The 24942-nt window shown below is 41.7% G+C and overlaps 1 gene segment (V, D, J or C); it reads left to right on the plus strand.

Moving 5' to 3' along the window:
- Positions 1–24942, plus strand: part of LOC103161741 — an 842827-nt gene that overhangs the window by 149697 nt on the left and 668188 nt on the right. The window contains 1 exon segment of the C gene segment in view: positions 8119–8131. Coding sequence covers positions 8119–8131 — 13 coding nt within the window.

Consider the following 24942-nt stretch of genomic DNA (forward strand, 5'->3'; position numbering starts at 1 on the left):
GAGTATTGCCTCCAGAGAAAGACTCGGTGGCTTTCTTTAAGGCGTGGGCTTCTAATCTCAGGACACTGTCGAGTAAAGAGATTCCTAGCTGTCCACTGAGGGGCAATGCTGCATCACAGTAGGTGAAGGTTGTGACTCTTCTGAACCCTCCTCAATAAGCTGGAGGTTATTGCTTAAAATAACTAAACTAGTTCCTATGTTTTATTAGATTCCAAATACATGAATCTATTGGGCCATTTACCTCTACAACACTGGGCCCATAGTGTGGACAAATAGGAATTTGAAGTGAACAGTATGAAGATACATGCTATCCTTCAGGGCTGGTGTCACATTACAATCTCTAATGAACATTTCTGATGCTGTCACCCACACTTGGTCCAATCTCCAGCCACACTGATATGACCTGTGCCTAGAACTGTGTCATATATCATTTTCACTGAAAAATCTACTCATGGTTTGAAGCCAGATCTGTCTCCTCCATCATCAGGATCTCCTCTGACTGGATCGGGAAGCAGTGTCCACACCCTTTCCTTCATTGTCTTCTCTAAATACACAAGCGTTGTTCGTAGGCTTCAGTTTTCTGTTCTTGAGTGCTGAGACTTGTAGGGAAAATGTTAGCCACGCCCTCTTGGGGGCTGGCACAGGTGTTGCAGACCACACAAACTAGGGCCTGGTCAGAGTGACATAGCAAGACTTTAAATATGAGGGTCGCACGGAGGAGGCTGTCTCTGTTGCATGGTTGGCCTGATTGTAGGGGACTGACTCTGTCGCCTGAGTACTTTCTATTAAAACACCTGTTCATCAAACTTGCTCTGACTTCTTTGCAGTACACATTAATTGCACCCCACTATAGAGACTAAAATGAAGATTGGAATAGTGTGTGTCATGAAAGACACCCAAGTACTCCCATACAGTAGGCAGTTAGGCACTCAGTCAATACACAGAACTTCTGAAAACTAATTTAACTTTTTCAGTTTTGAAGTTCTCATATTCAGTAATGGGTCACAATATCAAATGAAAACTTCAGAAATAAAGAATACATCTGTTTTAAATCACCCATTGTTCCATATAGTATCAGAAATCTCTCACCACTGAGGTTTGTTTTAAATTACCCACTCATCCTGGTAGTATCAGAAATCCCTCAGTCCTTATGTGAAGCAACTTTGTCCTGCATCTCCCTGCTGTTCATGTCTGTGGTTTGTAGCATGGTTATTCTCTACTTTTGGCTGTCTTACGGTTTCTATTACAGTGAAAAGACATCATGACCACAGCAACTCTTATAAGGAAAACTTTTGATTGGCATGACTTACTTACATACACTTCAGATGTTCAGTCCATTATCATGGCAGGAAGCATGGCAATGTGCTGCTGGATACATCTTGATGAGAAGGGAACAAAAAGTGGATTGTCTTACTGATCGAGGCCTGAGCACATATATGAGACCTCAAAGCCTGCCTCCACAGTGACACACTTCCTCCATCATGACCACATCTACTCCAATAAGGACACAACTCCTAGTTAGTGTCACTCCCTATGAGATTATGGTGGCCAATTACACTCAAACTGACACAATGGCTAATATCTACTTATAAATGAGTACATACCTTGTTTGTGTTTCTGGGTCTGGGTTACCTCACTCAGGATTATCTTTTCTAGTTCTATTTGCCAGAAATTTTCATGAAGTCTTTGTTTTTAACAGTTAAGAAATACTACAGTGTGTAAATAAAACACTGGTTATTTAAAAGTTATACTACGGTTAATATTGTGATGCTAAAATAAGATCTTGGGGATCAACAAGACAGGAAAATTATGTTTCAATAATGATATTTTTATGTGTCAGGTTGACAAGGGGCTGGTGTGATGGTTAATTTTTGTTAATTTGACACAAATTAGAGATACCCAGGAATAGGGAACCTTAAAGAATTTTATTTCTTATAATTTTTTTTGCAGACATTTTCTTCATTAACAATTGATAAAAGGGGGCCCAGCCCACTGTGGGCCTTGTCACCCCTGGAAAGAATGTCCTGGGTTGTATTAAAAAAAAAGATGATCAAGCCAGGGGGAGCAAGCCAGTAAGGAAATTTCATATATGTTTCCTGCCTCTGTTCCATCTTGAGTTCCTGACTAGGATACCTTGAGTGATGGCCCATAATCAGAAATATAAACCAAATAAATTAGTTCCTCCCTAAGTTTCATCTGGTAATTATGTTTATTTTAGCAATAGTAAACAAACTAATTCAAACACCAGAAAAGCTAACCCTATCCTGACATGGGCATTTTCATTTGTGGTGTCTAGTAGGCCTATTCTGTCTTTATAATAGGTTATCTCCATCTTAACTCTTTTTAATGTATGTTTGTGTATAAGTTTCTACAATGAGGAAAATTTTAATTTGATGCTTTTTTACTTTTATAGTTACTAAAATTATCAGTGCACATTAATTGCACAAATTAGTGGGTTTCTTGTAAATTTAAATAAATGCATTTGTATTGATATTTCATGTTTATCCTGCCTTCACCCTCTATTTTCCTCTCCTATTCTCCTGTCTTCATTCTTCCTACACTTATTCATTTGTATAGCTTCTATTTTCAAACCATCTTTCTTCCATTTCATTGTCTTTGTTTTTAAAGATGTCATGTATGAGAACACATATTGTTGTGTATCTCTATGTTTTTCAATACCATCCATTTTTGTGTAGATGGCTCAAGTTCATTTAATCTTGTGGTTCAGCATTACTCTGTTGCTTCAGGCACAATATTTTATTCATTCATCCTTTGACAGGTGGTACCCTGGCTGCAGCTACATCTTCTAATCATGAATGGTGCTGTAATAAACACTTATGCAGGTCTCTCTCTTATATGATGACATCAGTTACCCTGGATAAGTGCTCATAAGTGAATTATTGCTTGCTTGCTTGCTCTTTTTCTCTCCCTCTTTCTCACACTATCTCTTTTCTTTATATCTTTCAGAAAATCCACACTGCTATTCTTTGTGGCTAGGTCAATACACATTTCTAAATGGTGTATTATAGTAGAATTATGAGGAGGGGATTTCTGATACTCAATGACTGTATTTTCAGCAATACTAAATTTGTGGAAAATGGGGAGGTCCTTGCCATGTCAGAAATAGCTTTAAACAAAGTTTTTGTGACGGGTGGAACCTGTTGAATAAAGTAGGTGACTGTGAAGTTGGAGTCTGTGTTGTGGCAGAGATGAAAGGTCACCTGCGTTCTCCCCAAGCTTCAGTCTAGGAGGAAAGGACAAGATCCTGAAAGCATCATTTGTAGTTTCTAGCCCTTCACCCAGCCTGTGAGTCATGGAGAAGAAACCCCAGGAGGGGGATTAATGTGGAGCCATGGGAGAACTGGGGCACCAGACAAAATCATGAGTGCTGAAACCATCAAGAGAATGTAGAGATCTGGGAATCTAACGACATTTGTTATTTCTCTACACAGGGCGGAGTGGCCATTAGAAGAAACCTGAGAAGCAGCAAGTGAGACAAAGTCCCCAATCTCTGAGGGGACACTCTGGGGAGGAGGGACTTCAGTTCTGAACTGCACTTATGAGAACAGTGCATTTGACTACTACCCATGGTACAGGCAGTTCCCTGGAGAAGGCCTGCACTCCTGATAGCCATACGTTCAGTGTCTAATGAAAAGGAAGATGGAAGATTCACAGTCTTCTTCAGTGAGAGGGATAAACATCTCTCCTTGCACATCACAGATTCTCAGCCTGGAGACTCAGCCACCTACTTCTGTGCAGCAGGAACACAGTGCTCTCCAGGCACCTGCAGCCCACACCAAACCCTGCAGCTGAAGCTCCAGGAAAACCCTGCTGTGGGGCTGAGCCTGGCAGAGGTGCAGAACAGCTTTCATTTACAGGGGCAGGTGATTTGTGACACAGTGAATGTAAGGATTAGACTCATTCAGCCACAGACAGAACAAGGTGAAATCACTGCCTGTTTTTCCCCAGTCTCCTTTTGCTTCTCAGGCACCATCTAGGAGTAGAACAATTTGGACTCTCCCCATCCATGTTGCCATGTCAACTGATGTCATGATGTTTGTTTTGTTCAGGATATCACATTTTTGAGATTCATGGGTACATTTTCCTTATAATGTCTATTGAAAACTTTATAGACATTGACATTTTTGTCCTCTGGCTCTTACTATCTTTCTGCCACCTCTTATGCGGTTCTCTTTAGTCTTAGGTGTAGGAGTTACATTGCAGATGCATCAATTAGATTTGGTAACATATTGCTACCTATTCTTTGTATTTTGTTCAGTTGTAGATGTCTGACATGTGGGGAAAAGGATGTACACAGATTTGTCTTTGTGGATTATCCAGATTGCTAATAGGAGTAGGGAGGTGTAGCCCACTGTGGGCCAGAGCATCCTAGGCAGGTGGTCCTAAACTATATAAGAAATCTTAATGAGTGCAAGTTAAACTGCAAGCCACACAATAAGCCACACTCACCTTTGTCCTTGCTGTATCTCTTTGTAAAGTGCATTACCTTGTTGGAGGTAATGCTGTATAGAATAGAAACTGGCCTGATAACAAGTTTATGCCCTGATTCCCTCAGTGATGGACTGTGTTCTGAAACCATAAGACAAAATGAAGCTTTTCCTTTCCCAAATTACTTTTCCTCCAGATATTAGCCATAGAAGGACAAAGGAAACTAAGATAGCAAGTCCAATTAATGCTGTCTGTATGTGTATGGGTGTGGGCAATCCACTGAGGCATGGGATATCTACAAATGTCTACACCTTCAGGAAGAGTGATTTGACATCCCCCAGAATCCATCAATTTACAATAGTGTGGGGCCTACACTGCATAGAGCATTGCCTACTGAGGACAACTCCATTCAAATCAGAAATTTGACTGGCTTTGTCTCAAGTGTATATAATCACATATGTTATGAGTTCTTAGGTATGACAGCTACTCATGTCCAGAACATAGAATTCCACAGCAGACATTCTCATCTTCTGGCTCTTATTCTTTCTACCTCCTCTTCTTTAATTTTCCTAAGTCTTAACGGAGAGCAGGGGGTGTTGATAAAGATGTACCATTTAGAGTTAAACACTCACAGTTTTTATCTCAGCTCATTGACCAGATATGAATTTCTGCATTGAATACTGTCTACTACCAATAGACACTTATTGCAGCAAGTCTGACATCATTGAAGGGCTGTGTGTATAAATATGACCATTTGGCCTAGTTTGTACCCCTGTTGCTGTGATGAAATACTAAATCAAAAGTCCAATTAGTGATGAAAGGGTTTATTCCATTTTCCACGGTCTAGTCCATCAATGAGGGAATCCAAGGTAGGAAGTCAAGACAGGAATCTAGATGCAGGGATTAAGAAAGAGATCTTGGAAAACTAACACTTATTGACCTGATTCACTGGCCATTCAGTTTACTTTCTTATACACCCCAGGACCACCTGATGAAGGGAGGCACAACCTACAAAGGACTGTGCCAACTCACATAAATCACTAATCAAAAAATGCCCCTCAGATATGCCTTCAGGCCAGTAAGATTAAGAAGATTACTCAGTTGAGTTTCTTCTTCACAAGTGACTTTACTCATGTCAAGTTGGACACGTGTTAGTTTGACATATAGCCACATCACTCTTAACATATAAACTTTCCTATCTTGTTGATTCCTAGGAACTGACCTTAATATGACAATATAAAATATCAGAATACTTTAAAATTTCCACTATTTAAAAAATTAAGACTTTAAAAGTTCCAGGTCCCTTAGAGCATCAAAATTCTCTTAAAGATGGATTCTCATACAATTAAAACAACTTTATAAAAACATTTTTCATTTGAAAAGGTAAGAAGCAGGAAATAGTTACAATCAGATCAAAGCTAAATTCAATCCATTAGTGTGAATTAGTCATTGATGTTTGGAACTTACTCATGATTTTCTGGATTCCAAAGGTCTCGAAAATCTCCACCTCTATAGGTTTGCCATCCTCAGCACACATAGCTTCTCTTGTAGGCTGAAGCTGATTCCTCTATCCTTGGTGGTTGTCCCACAGTCTGACATTTCAGTATGTTTCAGTCTCCAATGCTATTGGGGATGAACTTTCATTAATGGCTAATCCTGCTTCTTTCCATGACTCCCCATATCCTGTAATCTCCACTGACACTATGTCTACTGTTAAATCACTATCATGCTGTTTTAATCATTATGGTTTTGTTGTTTATTTTGATATCCATAATGGTGATACCTTCCTCAGTATTATTCTTATTTAGGTTATTTAGGTGTGATTTGGTCTAATTTGTTCCTTTGTTCCTCTGCATGCATTTTTAGGCTGTTTTTCTTTCTATGTCTGTGAAAAATATTCTTGGAATTTTGTTCATGGATCACATGAATTAGTTTTATAAAAAAGGGATATTCTACCAAAAAGCAGTATGTGGATACAATCCAATCACAGTAGAAATTCCTGGTATATTCTTAAAGTGATTTCATTTACTTCTCTAACAGTATTACAGTTTAATGTTTTGCAATGAGCTATTTGATTAATTTTTAATTATTTTGGTCAGTGTGACAAGGGTATTTCATTGTACTGCATAGAGATCTCCAATTTTCTCAGCACCATTCAATGAAGGTGTATTTTCACCATTGTCTGTGCTGTAGCTGTATTACTTTCTGAGTCCTCAAGTATAGTTCCATCTGTCTATGTCTCTTTCATTAGTGGATTTTGTTGTTTGTCTCCCATGATGCTGTCCTATAATTAGATATCAGAATTTGTGATATCTCCAACCTTACCATTTCTACTTAGAATTAGCTTCCACTATTCTGGGTATTTTGTGATTCCCATATTATGAATGCTTCTATACCCCTGTGAATAATAGTATTGGTATTTTGACAGTGATATAATTGAAACTTTAGATTGCTTCCAGTAGAATACCAATTTCACACAATTAAAAACAAACAAAATTTTCATGAAGAGGCTGAAGTGTGGCCCAGTGAGTCACACAGTATACACTTCAGTCCATACATCTTTTCTTGCAAGTCTTCCATGCCTCTGGCTTCTCTATACTGTAGACAATGTGTTTTTATTTCTACTCTTCTTTGATATCCTATGGGTGTGTTTTGTCTTGGAGATCCTGCAGCTTTGAATATGCAGATCAGGGCTCCTCACAAGGTCTTGCAGTTCATAGATGAAGAGTATGTTAGGGTAGGATAACACATAGCACTGGTTCTGGGCCTGGGTGGAGGCTGTGGTTAGCCCACAACCTTTCCTCATCTAACCATTCAGGCAAGCTCCCCATCACTGGTCCAGTTAGTTCACCCAATACCACAGGCATACTGGACAGAAGCCAATTATTCTGCTCTCATGCCCTGGCATCTGACTTACACACACTTGGACCACAAGGGACAGCTCTACTCTTTTCCCCAGGTAAGATGACTGGCCTACTGTCCCCATTGCTGCAGTTGGTAAGAGCCTAACCCAGATCTTCTGTTCTTATGCCCCAAAGGCCAATTCTCCACCAGCTAAAGGTGGCATATGCTAGGATGGGGCTGACATCTTTTCCTCACCTTTGCCAACACATGGTAGAAAAAGGTGGATGGACTCAGATCTTTTGCTCTCACAACTTCAGGCCAGCTCACATGCACTTCTGCTAACAAGTTCAGCTCTACTGTGCTATTCAGTCCAGGAACAGGACTCACTCTCCTAAGAGCTACAGTTGGGGAGGGACAGGTCCTGGTCTCACTAGTATTGTAGACTGTGAATGGTAAGGTTAACACTGTGTTAACCTATCCTGTTTCAGTGGTAACAGGAGCCACTGAAATCAATGTAACCAACGCTGTGGCAGGGCCATGGGTCCAGATATGGCATTTGACAGTAGCTTAGGCCTGGAGGACACCAGGATTCCTAGTGGCAGCATTGGCCACTCAGATCTGTATGGCCCCAGCAGAAGCACAGTCCTTGGATATGAATATGGTCCTCGGTGATGGCTCAGATCCATACCTATCTGTGTGACCATTTGTGGATACCCAGACCCTGGACATGAGCACAGATCCTGACTGTCTTTGCAACAGGGCCCACACATAGTCCTATGCTGAAGTCCAGGCCTGGATGTCTTATGGCCATTGTTGGAAGTGCAGATCACTCTGATAGGTGAGGACCCAACAGCACCATGTCCCCAGGAAGTGGCCCAGATTCCAGTCATCTGCAATGTCTTTGATGACAACAGAGCCTGAGACATAAATGCAGATCCTGGCTACAGCAGGGCCATGGATCCACATATGGTCCTCAGCAACAGTCCCTGCCCTGATGGCATCATAGTCCAAAGTGGCAATACATGCTCTTAAGACACACATGGCCCCTGTGGAGGCATGTCCCATTAAAACCAACATGGTCACAGGTGTGACCCTGACTGCAGTGGACTGCAAGGCCCTCACTGGTAAAAGGAGACATGACTATTCACATGGACACCCACATCTGTGTCTGGGCCATGGGCAAGACATGGACTATGGCAGAAGCCCATACAGGGATATCATCATGACCTCAGGTGACAATCAGGCCATGGATTTCCTTCATAGTCCCTTAGTAAATGTTCTCATTTCCTGAGAGGCTTTAGAGCAGTATTCTTGTGTTTCTCATTAATTTGGTACACATAATCATTTCAAGAAATGTGTATACAGAGTGCTATATTGTAGGCATAGCTAAATAGTGACTACAAGGACACAGCTGGATACTTTTTCCATCATGCAATGAAAATACAGAGAGTTGGCAACACCATCCATTTCCAAAGACTTGTGTAGCCCTGGCATCCTGAGAACTCACTGTAACCCAAGCTGGGCACACAAGTGATCTGGAATTACAGGAGATTCTGGGGCTACCAGACAGTGAGAGACAACATTTGACCAAATAATTAGTTCTAAGACAGAAGAGTTGGAAAACAATTTATATTCATGAAAATACAGAAAGTTTACTCAATACAGAAGTAAAGGGAACAGTAAATATAAACAGTGAGTCAACTTAGAAAAATACAAAAACAACAACAACAACTAAATGAAGAACAAATAAACAGAAAAATTCAAACCATAAAAAAGAACCATAAAAAGGAACCATAAAAAAGAAAACTTTAAAAACTAACGCAAACAAAACACAACAAAAAAACAAACTAAATAAACTAAGCTACAGATTTCTCTTGCTATAGATTTAGCAGTGGGCTGCAAGGCCCCCACTGGTAAAAGGAGACATGACTATTCACATGGACACCCACATCTGTGTCTGGGCCATGGCAAGACATGGACTATGGCAGAAGTCCAGTCAGGGACATCATCATGACCTCAGGTGACAATCAGGCCATGGATTTCCTTCATAGTCCCTTAGTAAATGTTCTCATTTCCTGAGAGGCTTTAGAGCAGTATTCGAGTGTTTCTCATTAATTTGGTACACATAATCATTTCAAGAAATGTGTATACAGAGTGCTATATTGTAGGCATAGCTAAATAGTGACTACAAGGACACAGCTGGATACTTTTTCCATCATGCAATGAAAATACAGAGAGCTGGTAACACCATCCATTTTCAAAGACTTGTGTAGCCCTGGCTGCTTGATAAACTCGCTATAACCCAACCTGGGCACACAAGAGATCTGGAATTACAGGAGATTCTGGGGCTACCAGACAGCGAGAGACAACATTTGACCAAACAATTGGTTCTAAGAGTGAAGAGTTGGAAATCAATTTATATTCATGAAAATACAGTCAGTTTACTAAATACAGAAGTAAAGGGAACAGTAAATATAAACAGTGAGTCAATTTAGAAAAATACAAAAACAACAACAACAACTAAATGAAGAACAAATAAACAGAAAAATTCAAACCATAAAAAAGAACCATAAAAAAAAACATAAACAAGAAAACTTTAAAAACTAAAGCAAACAAAAACCCAACCAAAAATCAAACTAAATAAACTAAGCTACAGATTTCTCTTGCTACAGATTTAGCAGTGGGCTGCAAGGCCCTCACTGGTAAAAGGAGACATGACTATTCACATGAACACCCACATCTGTGTCTGGGACATGGACAAGACATGGACTATGGCAGAAGCCCAGACAGGGACATCATCATGGCCTCAGGTGACAATCAGGCCATGGATTTCCTTCATAGTCCCTTAGTAAATGTTCTCATTTCCTGAGAGGCTTTAGAGCAGTATTTGCGTGTTTCTCATTAATTTGGTACATATAATCATTTCAAGAAATGTGTATACAGAGTGCTATATTGTAGGCATAGCTAAATAGTGACTACAAGGACACAGCTGGATACTTTTTCCATCATGCATTTAAAATACAGAGAGCTGGCAACACCATCCACTTCCAAAGACTTGTGTAGCCCTGGCTGCCTGAGAACTCACTGTAACCCAAGCAGGGCACACAAGAGATCTGGAATTACAGGAGATTTTGGGGCTACCAGACAGTGAGAGACAACATTTGACCAAATAATTGGTACTAAGAGTGAAGAGATGGAAATCAATTTATATTCATGAAAATACAGTCAGTTTACTAATTACAGAAGTAAAGGGAACAGTAAATTTAAACAGTGAGTCAACTTAGAAAAATACAAAAACAACAACAACAACTAAATGAAGAACAAATAAACAGAAAAATTTCATACCATAAAAAAGAAAACATAAAAAAGAAACATAAAAATGAACCATAAAAAAGAAACTTTAAAAACTAAAGCAAAAAAAAAAACCCAACCAAAAAACAAACTAAATAAACTAAGCTACAGATTTCTATTGCTCCAGATTTAGCAGTACAGACCTACAGCCTTTAGATAGCCTTGGAATCATGGAAGGAAGGCAGTCACCAGATAGAAAAGACCTTTTGAAAGCTAGAATAGCCATGTCTACCCTCCTTGTTGTTGTACCCCTATTAGTATGTTGAATGTCAGGGTTCTCAATAATTCTTGTCTCAGGTCTTCTGCATCTCAGTCTCCTTTTTGTTGGTTTCTTTTCCTTGGGAGGTCTGAGCCAATGTGTGTCTTTGGGCCTTGATCACCTGGAGGTCAGCTGGTATTTGGCTCACTGTTGAGTTTACAGCTATAAGAGGGTATCATCTTCTGAGGAAGACTTGATCTGAGGATGTAGATTGCCATGGATTCAATGTGTCTATGGCTTCATTAGTCTCCTCGGTTCTCTAAAGATCTGGCATTGAGAAGGAAAAGCAATCAGACTCACAAGCAGCCTAGCTGGTCCACAGGCTAGAAAGAATCAGGGTCTATGCACACTGGAAGCCAAGATCAAGTCCCCCAGTTCCCCTCAATGATGCTATGGATGGGAGGCAATGGTGGCTCACTTGCCTGTGAGATTTAGTGTTCCTCCTGCAGCAGCTCCGTCTGCAGGAGGCTCTCATCCTGGGCTGGGGCTGGTTCCAACTCAAGGCTCTCATCCTGGGCTGGGGCTGGTTCCAACTCAGACTGGAGATTTCCAGACCTGGAGGGTAAATGCAGTTAGGTAACAGGCCTGGTGGGGACCTGCTGTATCAGCTATTCAGTCTGAACCAGCTCTGTTCACCTGGACACCAGCGTGAGATTTCAGCTGAGGGCATTCCATGCATTCCCCAAGGGAGAAGGGTCAGAGTGCTCCTGGGCCTAGATTTGTTTTTCAGCTTTTAAAACCTGCTGGAGGATGAAGTGATAACTACACTGTGCTGGGCAAGAAAACACAGCCCATTTCTCCAGTTGTCTAGATGCATTATGTTAGAATGAAAAAAACAGAGTATCAATGTCTGACTAACCGTTCAGGACAGATATGCCTGGCCTGGTATCATTAGATACCAGGTAAAAGTGAGGAACCTCGGAAACAATGTAGACCCTCTGGGGAGCTTATAGAATAAAAGCATTGAAGTTTATAATTATTTCTACAGCCCAGAAATGTGCCTGGATTCAACTCCCAACCCCTAAATGTTCTATAGCCAGAAAAATCTTTTCACAGGAAAGGATGCACACTGCAGAGAGCCTGTAATCATCAGGAGTGAGCTGCATGCAGATCTGCACAATGGTAGGAACTTCTCTCTAAGGTGATGTTCTGGGAGGGAAATAAAGTGGCAGGAGCACACACTGTCCTCCACAACTAACGCTCCTCCTGCTAGGTTTAGGATGAGAATGGGGTGATTTGGTGGGATACACAGGAGACAAGATTCTGAGAAGATACCAGAGAGCTCAGAAGAGCATGGGGGTAAACTATCCCCAGAAACACTAAGGACCAACACACAGTGTTTCCTGGAGAAGTTCCTGTTGACTGGCCCAGAACAATACCCTGAGGTGTTCTTTCCCTCTCTGAGGCTGAGAGCCATCAAGATGGAGAGACTCCCAAAGTGGGTAGAGACACAGGCACTGGTGACTTACGTAGTTCTAAGGGCTCCTTCTGGCTTGGACTCTGACCTCATCTCTAAGACAGTGACGCTATTCTCCATCTTTTCTGCCAATTCCCCGTGCTGGGTGTTCAGATCCGTCTGCTTCTCCATGTTCTCTGGTCTTTCATCCAGGCTTTCTTCTTCCTGTTCATTAGAAGATTGTGTTCTCAGTGGGGGGGTTGTTCCCCCACATGCACACACATAAACTCATGAACACACACAAAGACATCTATGCACACATACAATCGCACTGTAATGCAGTAACATGTTTAGTTTACCAGTTATTGCTGATGTAAGGACACTCACTTGAGGACACTATTGAGAATAAGGTAAGCTTTTGTTGGATGAGTGAGACACAGCAGGCATGAGAGAGAGACAGCTCAGTTATTGAAATGTCTATCCTGTAAACCTAATGCACAGACAGGTGGACATCCAGGGTCTTGGTCTGTTAGCCAACCCTGCTTAGGAAGGTCTCTAGAATGTGCAGTGTAGGAATATTCCCCCTCACAAGAGCACTGGATGTTGGTGGGATCAGGCCACTGGCCTTGTTCACTGCTTCCCACCTGGCCCCAAGGTGAGCAACTTCCTCCAAGAGGAGCAGCTTTTAGCACAGACTGCCTCACTTCAGGCCCAAAAGAAATGAGCTCAGGAAACTAGAAAATGTCTACAACCAGGAGTCAAGAACGACAGTTCTTCCCTGTAAGGTGATTGTGTCGGGGATTTGTGTGGATAACAAAAGGCTGACTAAATCAGAGAGAAATGATTGCATGTCACCTGTAGTAATTTTCAGGAATGCATCACTCTGCACAACCATGAGAAGAAATCTGTTCTAAGACACAGTCATGCCCATGACATAGTCAGCAACACAATGTCAGCAAGGAGATGCTGTGCGGGATTTGTGTGGTGAAGCCAATGAGACAAACCAGATACCTCTGTGCTGTTAGATTTGTGCAGTGAAAGGAAATAAGTTTACTTTAATTTTATAAGTTCCTGCATTGTTGGATTTTTGTTATCTATTACAAAACACAATAACTGCAAAACAATAAATATGAGTAAAATGAAGACACAGGTTCTACATCCTTCCTCTGTCTGTTCTATTGAATCATGGAATAGTTAGACGAGACAAAACAAGGGAGATGATCCACCTTGTAAGGGCACAAGAGCTCCAAAGAGTGCTATCCATCCAGATTAACCAAAACAGCAAATTTCAGTTTCCCTGAGACCTGGGCTCAAGAGAATAAGGGAAATAGCAACTGAGCACAATCCCATAGGTCATTATCTGGCCTGGGAAAACACAACATTGCACACATCTACACATGCATGCAAACTTCACACAAAGACCACATAATCAATAAATGAGCAGAAATAAATGAGGAGGCCGTCATGCTGAATGAAGAGTTGAATTTATTTATGCACATCAGGTGTTTCAATGAGACCCACAGCACCACTATCCATCCCTTAGGGATTAGAAATTCCTAGGGGAGCACTCAGATTAGTCAGACTATGTTGACTTTATTGGAGAAAATGTTCTCTTGAAGCCTCAAATCTGTAACCCCTACACTCGGCCTGTCAAAGTCCTCACAAATCTATGGTCATCCAGTCAGCTCCAGTCTGGGAGAAATGTCCAGCACCACCCACAGAAAACAGTGTTGACAAGATGATACTCAGGCCTCTGTCAGTGGGAACCAATTGTTGAGCAAAGGGAAGAGGACACATTGGGATGCAGGAAGAAAGGTGAAGACCACTCCCCTAGTGTTGACAGTGAGGACCACTCACTTGGCATTGGCACTGAGATCAAGTCCTTGCAAACTGCTCCCTACACGAGATCTTATGAGACCCCTGGAAAGCAAATGAGCTACAGGCCCGGACCTCATCCATGAAAGCTCTGTGCTACCCACTAAGTAGCTCCCTGCTTAGCAGCCCTCCTGATATAATGACATGTAGATGTGTGATGTGTGATTGGCCCATCTCTCTGAATGTACTGCAGGTTCTAGCTGAGCAGAAGGGTTTGCTTGCCATAAATCTCTTGCAAGAGATTACCTCTCCAGAGAGACTTGTGAATGATCACAGAAATGAACAATTGGATAGTATTTGGGTGGGTGTCAAATTAGGTGAGTGTACGGTTACATAAGTGTCTCTATTTTATGTTGTGACAGGTGGATTGTGTGCCCCACTGCCTCAAACTACCTGATTTTGATCAGCACAGGGGTCACAGATCTCCTGGACCTCCTTAAGGAGCTTCTTCGCCTCCTCACAGGTCTGTTGTAGTGAAATCTGCTCCTCCAAAAGATTTTGGTTCTCCAGTCTCAAGACATGGACATTGTTTTTCAACTGAGTCAAATCTGGTATGCCAATTCTGTGAAGGTAACTGAACGAACATCCAAAAATGGTAAATCCCAGCTAGCCTCCATTTGCCAACCCAAAGTCCAAGTACCACCACCCCTTAAAAGTTCCAGGTTGCCAGATATCCCAAGATCTGAACTCACAGTTGTCAAGCCAGCATCACTCGGGGGCATGTCAAATCAAGAAAAAAAATTCCAAAAATTTCAAACTACCTCTAAAAACCCTGCCATCAAAAGCTTTACTGTGCCCCTGAGAACAGGATGAAGCCCACACCTGTGCTTACCTGTTTATGGTACTGGGAAAGCACCAGCAGGTTGAGAGCAAACACTCTTTGGGGAGGGCAAAAGTCCCATCCAGAATAAATTCTGTCTACTGGTACCATGGTATCAGCACTGTGAATTCCCTGCCAGAGCCTGAGAGTCTCTGGGCTGCCTGACACTTTCTTCATGGTGCAAAACATTTTTATGTAGAAGCTCCTATCTAAGACATTGCTGGGAGGGACTCAGTGTCTTTTCACACTTAGCAAAGGCAGTCCAAGAGGCACAAGTTCAAGGCCCCAAAACCGCTGGTGCTATGAAGCAGACAGGCTAGAACCAGAGCCCCCACTTTGAGTCAAAGACAAAGAGAGCAGAATCAGCCCCTCCCAAGCTTAATCTGGCACTTACCTGTAGGATTCGTTGTTCTGGTCCATCAGCTGCTTGCACCTGTTCACCGCATTACTGATCTCCAAGGGAAATTTTTGAAGGTCGGACATCACCTGCTTATGCTCCTTTTTCATCATCTCAAAAGAATTCAGCCTGTGGTAGGACAAGGCCCCAGGAGAAAAGAACCCCATGAACACAGGTATCAAGCATCATATGAAATCAGGCTGTCCTGGACTACCCCAGACCAGTGGATGTCACAGCCTGGCCCCTATTCACTGGGGCCTCCTGGTGCTTATTATACTTCTTATCCTGTCCCCAGGCAAGGGTTATCCAGGGCTGCATGAGCACCCTCAGTGGTCTTGGAGATGCAGATTAGCTCTCTAAGAAGTTCCCAGGAGTCTGTACCACAGATCTGTGCACAACAGAAACCTCTGATGACATTTCTCCTGTCTTCAGAACAGTAAATCTCATTCCTGGGTGCCTGCTGCTACACAGAGAACCAGAGCACACATTCAGTATTTCCAGGAAGGAGTCTCAACTTTAGGGTAACTATATAAACTGTACAGGGGATTCCAATGTTCCACCAAGGTGAGCATAGTGGCCAGGAGGTATGCTGATCAAAGTGGCCTCAACACAGGCATTCCCTGGAATCTGTGAGAATGGCAAATCCTCAGGTCATTCCATAGTCTCCAGGCTACCAAGAGAACACACACTTGCACACACACACACACACACACACACACACACAACACACACACACAACACACACGCAAACGCACACGCACACGCACACACGCGCACACACACAAACACACACACACACACACACCCACACACCACACACACACACACACACACACACACACACATGCCTTCTACCCTGCCCCCACAGGATGCCCATGAAATGCATGGTGATGTCATTTTCTCAGAGTAAAAGGAAGAAACAAGAGTGGGGCAGTGATGAGCTTCAGGACTTCCAGCCACAAACTGAGGCTGATGAGTGTGACCAGGCCCCTCCAGACGCTCCCAGGAGCTTTGAGCACACAACCATCTGCTGGTCAAGCACAAAGACTCACCACAATCTCACAGAACCTAGTGTATCCCTCAAGCCAGCTCCTGTCAAGGACTCTTTTAAAGAATGTTGAGCTCACACACACTACCGTGCTGATCTCCAGACGAGATTCAAGACACAGGCTCTGCTTTTCATTTGGAGAAAGAATAGCCTGTGCCCACATCTCACACCTACCCAGGTTCCAAGTTCTGCCTCTCTGATGCGCTCAGGAAAATTAGTATAGGCACCAGGACACCCTGAAAATTTAGCCTCCTGAACTCAAAAGACCTTGTCTTGACACCGTGGAGTCAAGAAGGTCACCAGAGAACTGTAAGTAATAACTACCTGTTGTACAAATCCAACTTGGTATAACTTTCCAGGATTGTACTCAGTTCAATTTGCTCAAATTTTATACTCTGTTGCTTAATGGTAAGTTCCTCCAACTTCTCCATCTGCTGGTCCTGCTTAGTGAAGGCGGAGACTTGGGATGGTGCTTCACCAGTAGTCCCTGCAGGTAGATAAAGACAAGTGAACTGCAATATTTGAATGACATAGGGCCAAGAGAGTCTATGCTGAATACCAAGACAAAGCCCAAAGAAGAGGAAATGCTAGGGACCCAGTGAACTCCCCAGAGAACAGGGCAGCTATGTTCACACTGACGTCCATGAGCTATGTCTCTGACTTCAAACACCATGGCTAGTCATGTGCTTCATTCCCGGAATCAGTCCACTGTCCCTGGAAGGCATAAGACATATGTGTCGCCTCATATCTGATATGAATCAGGTAAATCTTGTTGTCACCAGAGCTTAGCAGCACCAAGTCTTGATCACATGTGTCCAGAAGTGAGGCACCTGAATGAATATCTGAGGCCTTGGTGCATGGCCAGGGGAGTTTCCCTACCTTCTTTTAGCATCAGATTCCCATGGAAACTGAAGGAATCCACTAAGATGAAGTGTAGCAACATCCCTCCCTGAGAGGTGCACCTCATTAGTCACTCCTTTGCTCCTGCTGGCCTTCCTTCTCACTCAGAATGAGATTAAGGATCTCCCAGAAAAGCAGCAGCAGGTTTGACAATGCATGGCTCTACTCTAACCATCACAGATATTTACTCTGGGCCTGATCTGAGGAAAACCAGAGAATCAGGATAAGCCCATTCCTTCCCAGATGCTGAACCCCCCAACTAGAAGGCCTTGCTCAAGTGCCACCTCCTCCAGGAAGCTCCCTGTCCCCTGAACAGGACTCACTGTGCCTTCCCCAGAACCAGTTATTTGTCCATGTTTTATACTGTGACCAAAATCAGTTTCCTTCTGCCTCTCTCTGGGCTCCCCATAGTCTCTATTCTCTCTCCCAAGCAGCCTGCTCAGGCTTGCAAACATGTCTATGGACACTTTAAGCATACCCCACAGTCACTGGTGTGCCCTCAATACTGATGACATCACAGGGAATAGCAACAGCTCTCCACAATGTGATAGAGTTGTCAGGAGATCGGACTACTATGGTCACCAGCAGCCCTCACCTACCTACTAACTAGATCTTCTGCAATTTACTGGAGGCCATACAGCCCTTCCCAGGAACTTCCCCAGATAGAGAATGGAAGACCTTCTTCACCTCATCATTACAAAGCCAGAGATTCTCTCTGCTTCAAAAGAGTATATTAACTATTTCATGTATGGAAGTTGAAAACTCATTTCCAAAAACATCCCAAGAAATGGCTCATCCCCTTCTTGAGATCTCTAATCAATAACAGGAGAAATAAAGGTTTCTAGGTAAATAATTCAGGAATATGGTGAGGAATGGTCAGTCCTTTGAAGGCAACAGCACATAGCAGAGGATTCACATGGCTGCTACAATATGTTGATGTGTTGGAGTTTGTAGTTGTCCTGTAAGAACAAGATAAGTCCCATAATTGATGAAAATTATCCCAAAACTTCAGCAGAACACAATCTGGCCCTCATAAGTTATCAAATGTGTGATCAACTAGGGACGGCTCAGGCTAGAGACCCTAATTAGTGGGGCTCCCATGTGAGCCCTTAACACAAGAGTTAACTCTTCCATGAAGAGTGATGTCCATTCCTGCACTCATGTTTGAGGAAAGATAATAGGCTATGGAGAGGTCATACAGAGATATGCAAAGGCATTTTCAGAAAATGGAATTTGTTATATACATGGAGAGAGTATGTAGTGTGACTGCCATGGCTCTTTACATGGAGCTTCGCAAAAGACCTATTCCTTGATCAGGAGTCACCTGTTACAATGCCCATGTCCTTAGGAAAAGGGACACAGTCAGCTTAAGTTACAATATTCATTGGAGCACAAGAAGGACAGGCAAATAGCACAAAAGATTCCATGAACCTATACCTTTACCAGAGCCCCATGTCATGATTTTTGAAATAACTGGCAATCCTGAAATGAAGAGGTAGCACCATGCTCAGCCTGGACAGCAAATTCTGCAGAAGTCTGGATGTAGCTTCAAACATGTGCTTGGTGAACCCCATAAAAAAATGAATGAGTTGAGGTAAACTATGTCCATTCTGATATTATGTCACACTGACAACTGTGTTAGACAAGGTTAGGTATCTCAGCAATACCCAATTCTAGAAGTCAAAGATCACTACCTGCCCTGCACACTACCTCTTCTCAACAAACCTGACACACTGAATGATGCTTAGGGACTGACTGATACATGAGACCAGAATTGAGTATTTGCCTCTGTGGATGTCAGTTATTTCTAAAGGGAGGTAGGTGTCTCAGAAGTTATCTGGTTTCTTATGTCTCTCTGCACCAGGTGGCCCAGGGGACAGACTCCTAAGGCTTATTCACAGAGGCAGAGGATTACCATGGCTCAAGAACCTTCAGCCATGTACTTTAAGAAGCCTGGAGATAATTACTACTGTCACATTCACTCAGGTAGTATAGCGATAGCCACATCAATTACTTGATGCTTCAGACTCTCATGTTAATGGAGAAGTCACACAGCGGGAGAACATAGTCCCAAGATTCACAAACCCATCCTGACAGCCCAAGACACCTAGAGCTGGGAGAGAGAGGCAATCTCTGTCCATGTCCACTGGCTTGGATAGATCTCAGTTTGAACTGGAGACCTGTGTGCTACTCACATCTGGAAAGTCAGAAACCTTAGAGGTCACTGGAAGACAGCAGTATTGGGTTCCTCAGCTCTGCTAGTGGTTGTGATATAAAGCATAAAAACCTCATCCTTTTCCCTTGAATTACTGTCAAACAACCTATAGGACTCCAGTAAGGGCAAAGTACACTGAAGGTATTAAAATTTCATTAATTCGCCTGTGCCTCCTTCCCCTCTCACAGTGAAATTAGAAGGTCCCCAGCACAAACGCTCCAGTCTTGTCAATTTCTCACTCTGTGAAAACCACCATCATTCATCCTTTATGTGGGTCAATCTTTAGGAAACCCGAGAAGCAACATAGGTCTATTGCTTCCCAGAAGCTCCCAGTTCCTGAGCCTTAGCCCTGGAAGGCTCAAGGCTGTCATATACAGAGAACTCCCTAGTCCCTTCCTTGAACTCACTGTGGATTCCCCAGCACCATCTAATCCTCCAGTGAGACCTAGGGCCAGCTTCATTATCCCTCACTCTGGCCTCTTCACGTTGTCCATTCCTCCTTCCTAATATACTTCGAAGTCTTGAAAACATGTCTGCCTATAAATGAACCTTATAGTTAGTGAACAACTGTCCTAAGGGCAGCTAGTGTTGCTACAACAAGTGACATCATGGGATTCCAAGAGATCTCTAGGATACAATAGAATTTCCAGATAGGACTGCTGATGTCATGGGGCACAGCCTTTGCCTCCTTGCTAATTTGGTCTCTCTGAACGGATCAGAAGCTGGGGTATCCTTTCCAGGAGTCTCTCCTATGACACAGGGGAAGCCGTTCAGCACCTCCTCCTTCCAAAGTTAGAGATTTCTCTCTGCTGCATTAGAATCTTTTCACTCCTTCAGCCACGGAGAGTTGAACACGTGGTTTGCAAGCACTGCCCAAGAATAGCCCTTCCCCTCCTTAATCCCATACCCAAAAATATGAGAAAAAAAGCATTGCAAGAAATCAGGTCAGGATGATACGGAGGAGGAGGGTTGAGTCCTTTCAAGTGAACAAGCAACTGAAGAAATCTAATGATAAGGAAAGGTGGCCATTGGACATTGGTAAGTGAATTGAGTCTTATGAGACCCATACTACTCAAGACTGCTCCCACTGCATGCCTGGTACTTTAGTCAGGTATGTCTAGAGTAACAGAAATTATAAAATGAATTTCTCTTTAGGAAGGGGATTTGTTTGCAGGACTCACAATGTGTGCTCTTGCAAATCTAACAATCTCTGGCTATGAATGGAACACTTAAGCAGATTCCTAGCGCTTAAGGAAGCGACCACAAGGTGGCAGTAGACCTCAGCTGCTGGGGAGTATGCAAAGGATTCTCTTCCTTGTGAGCTGACTGTGCAGGCTCAGGGCAGAAGCATAGCCTTTGTCTCAGTGCTGAGTGGACGACTCTAGAGGTAGCATTATTTATGAGAAAGAACAACACCCTGGAAGCTGCAGCAGACCTGCTGGTCATCACGATCTACACTGGATCTTAATTGAATTGGAAGAACAATGAAGACATATGGTCCCATTTTATTCATGTTTCTGTGGCTGCAGCTGGATGGTGAGTTAAGATTTTAGAACCAAAGAATAGTCCACAGGCATTTCTGGGGCATCTAGGAAAAACTCTAATTAATTCAGGTTTTCTCTAGTAACTGTAGAAAAGTTACAAAAGTTACGCGAAGTGATGGCCTGACTACTTTTCTCCTTTCTTTCCATCTCTCTGCATAGGGCTGAGCCAAGGAGAGCAGGTGGAGCAGCTTCCTTCCACCCTGAGAGTCCAGGAGGGAGACAGTGCTGTCATCAACTGCACTTACACAGACAGTACCTCAAACTACTTCCTTTGGTATAAGCGAGGACATGGAGAGCATCCTAAGCTCATTATTGACATTCGCTCAAATGTGGAAATAAAGCAGGACCAAAGACTGATAGTTTTACAGAATAAGAAAGCCAAACACTTCTCCCTGCACATCACAGACACCCAGCCTGGGGACTCTGCCATGTACTTCTGTGCTGCAAGTGCACTCTGCTCCCCAGACACCTGCAGCTTGTCCTCAAACCTGCCACAGGGCCTGGAGCCCCATCCACATCCTGTGTCACAGGTCTTCCAGTGCAGCCTTTGTCAGTTGTTAGTCTGCAGTTGTCAACTATAGTGTAGACATTAAAAACAAAAACATAAAGTTAGCTTCAGGTCACTTAAAACAATTTAGGACGGTTTTCTCCTTTCTTTTTAAAAATGTATTTTAAACTTAAATTACAATTTCATCATTCCCCTTTCCCTGTCCTCCCTCCAGTGCCTTTTATACCCCTTTTCTCATTCCCTCTTAAATTCATGATCTCTTTTTCTTTAACTATTATTATTACATATGTGTATAGATTTGATCAACTGTATCTGGTTAGTGTTGCCTGTATTTATTTAAAATTAGGGCTGACCACTTGGTATTGGATAGACAATTAGGGAGATTATCTACAGGGATGAATAATTCTCCCTCTCTCTATTAATTGTAGTTCTTTGTCTAGAGATTGTTCATAGTGAGCAACAATACAGGTGATGCATATCAACGGGATACAAAAAGGAAAAATATATCAAATTACTATCAGGCGATGTAATATTACATTTAAGACACCCAAAAAACTCTACCAGGAACTTTCTACAAATTCTCAATGAGTTCAGCAACATGTAGAATGAAAAACTACTTAGAGCCATCAGGAGCCTCTCTATACAACACCAATATACGGGCTGAGAAAGAGATCATCCACACATACCCTTTCACTATAGCTTTAAATACTAAAATATCTAGGAATACACCTAACCAATGAAATTAAATACTTGTACAAGAAAACCTTCAAATCTGTGAAGAAACAGGTTGAGAAAGACACTAGAAAAGGCAAATCCTCTCATGCTCATCAATTAATTGAATTAATATGGTGAAAATGACCAACCTACTAAAAGGTGATCTATAGATTCAGTTCAATCCCAATCAAAACCCCACTACATCCTTCACAGATATAGGAAGTAAAACTTCCAAAGATTCATATTGGGACACTCAGAACAAGTTATTGACAAGACCAAAAGAGAAATGCCCCCTGGCGTGTAGTAGATAAAACACAAAGTATACATAGAAAAGGATGTATAATGAAAACTACATAAGAAAAAAAACATAGGTCACATATAAAGACATAAATTAATAACAGTCTATTCATAGTTGGTGATTTCAATACCCCACTTTCTCGGGTAATCAGTTCACCTGGACAAAATATCAAAAGAGAAACTTCAGAATTATCTGAAATGCTTCAGCATTGGATGTAATGGATACTACACAATACTCCATCCAAATGCCAGCAAATGCACAAGTACTCACCAGAATATCACAGGGAAGATGTTCTCAAATGGACCACATTCTGGGATATAAAAAATTCTTTACAAATTCAAAAATATTGAAAGTACTTCTTGCATTCTATTTGACCACAATGCAATAACACACACACACACACACACACACACACACACACACACACACACAAATAATAATAATAAATAATAAATAATAGAACTTATTTTTTACTGTATCTGAATAGGGTTCTAGTGTGCATACTTCTTTTACTTCTTTTGTCCCATACAATGCACCCCAATCACACTTGATTCCCATTCCTCTGACTTCCAGTCTTCCACACTTGTGCCTTCCCCCACAAAAAAGAAAGAATACACCAAGTCCAATTCATGTTGCCCATAAACTCATTAGTCAGCCACTTAATGATCATTGAGTTCTGACCCCTCCCACTACAGAAGCCATCAACTGAAGTCTATGCTTCAGCATCTTTACCACATTTTTTAAAGGCTTTCTTTAAAGGATTCCTGTCTGGACTGTTTCTTCGTTTTGGGGGTGGGGTAGGGAGAAATTGCCACAGAAGTCTTCAGTGTCTCCCATTCTCGTTATGAGTCAGCAGTCATAGATATCACTGCAAAAAAGCTTCCTTGCCCATAACATCCAGTGACATCATCGATCATGGACTTCATCATTGTTTTTAGCAGCAGCAGAGGCTACAGATATTATGTTAAATGAAATAAGCCAATCACAGAAAGACAATACTGCATGATCTCTTTCATATGCAGAATAGAAAGTTGATCTTACTGAAGTTGAAAATAGCATAGAGTCCTGGTAGAACAAAGAGATGACAAATAGATGATGAAGACAAATGTATGGTGTGGGGACTAAGAGTAAGGAGTCCTGATGTGCCACTGCAAAGTAAGGTGACTAAAGATTTCAAGCCCATGCATTATATTTCAAAATTACAGAAGAAAGGATTTTGAAATTTTTACCATAAAGTCATGGCAAATATTTGAGGAGATACATATATGTTCAATGTGAATGAAATGATATAAACATGTATTTTATAACCTTTATTTTATATATGAGTAAAAATGTAGTTAAGCACAAAAAGTAAATAAATAACTGTTCAGTTTTAACCAATCCCCACCAAATAAAACACTCCAATAAATACACAAACTCATAGATATTAAACAATTCATTACTAAATGATGAAGACATCAAACTAGAAATTAAGAAACAAATAAAAATATCTTGAGCTAAATGGAAATGAAAATACAACAAAACCATTTGAGACACACTGAAAGCAGGCATAAGAGAGAAATTTAATGTACATACCTACATTAAAAATTAAGAAAAAAATAAATGGCTTAATGATGCAACTCAAAACGTTGTGAAGAATAAGCAAAATCCACAAGAAGATGACAGCAAGAAATAATAAAAACCAGAGCAGAAATCAATGAAATTGAAACAAAGCAAATAATCAAATAGTCAATGAATCTAAAAGCTGGTTCTCTGGGAAGACTAACATATTGGCAGATGTTTAGCACAAGTCAACCAAAGAAAGAGATAACCCAATTTATCAGCATTAAAAGTGAACAGAAAAACATTACAAAAGACACCAAGAAATACAGAATATTATAAGGGAATATTTTGAAACCTTGTCCACCATTAAGTTGAAAAACATAGGAGAAAAACATGCATTTCTAGATTCAGCCAAACAATCCAAATTAACCAAATAGTCAACAACCTAACCAGACCCATAGCAAGTAAGGAATTTGAAACAGTAATGAAATACCTCCAAGATTAAAAACAGAGTCCAGAAGCAGATGTATTGATAGCAGTATTCTACCAGACATTTCAAGAACATCTACAGCTAGTCTTTGTCAAACAATGGAAGAAAGTAGAATGAGAAGGATAACTCCAAAACTACTTCTTTGAAGCCAGTACTGTTCTAATATCCAAATCTGCAACAAAAATAAAAGTACAAGACAATATCCCTGATGAACACAGACTCAAAAATACTCAAGAAAATACTTGCCAAGAGAATACAGACATACATTTATAAAAAGGTTATATGCAACAAG

This window comes from Cricetulus griseus, assembly GCF_003668045.3.
Source record: "Cricetulus griseus strain 17A/GY chromosome 1 unlocalized genomic scaffold, alternate assembly CriGri-PICRH-1.0 chr1_1, whole genome shotgun sequence".
Lineage (NCBI taxonomy): Eukaryota > Metazoa > Chordata > Mammalia > Rodentia > Cricetidae > Cricetulus > Cricetulus griseus.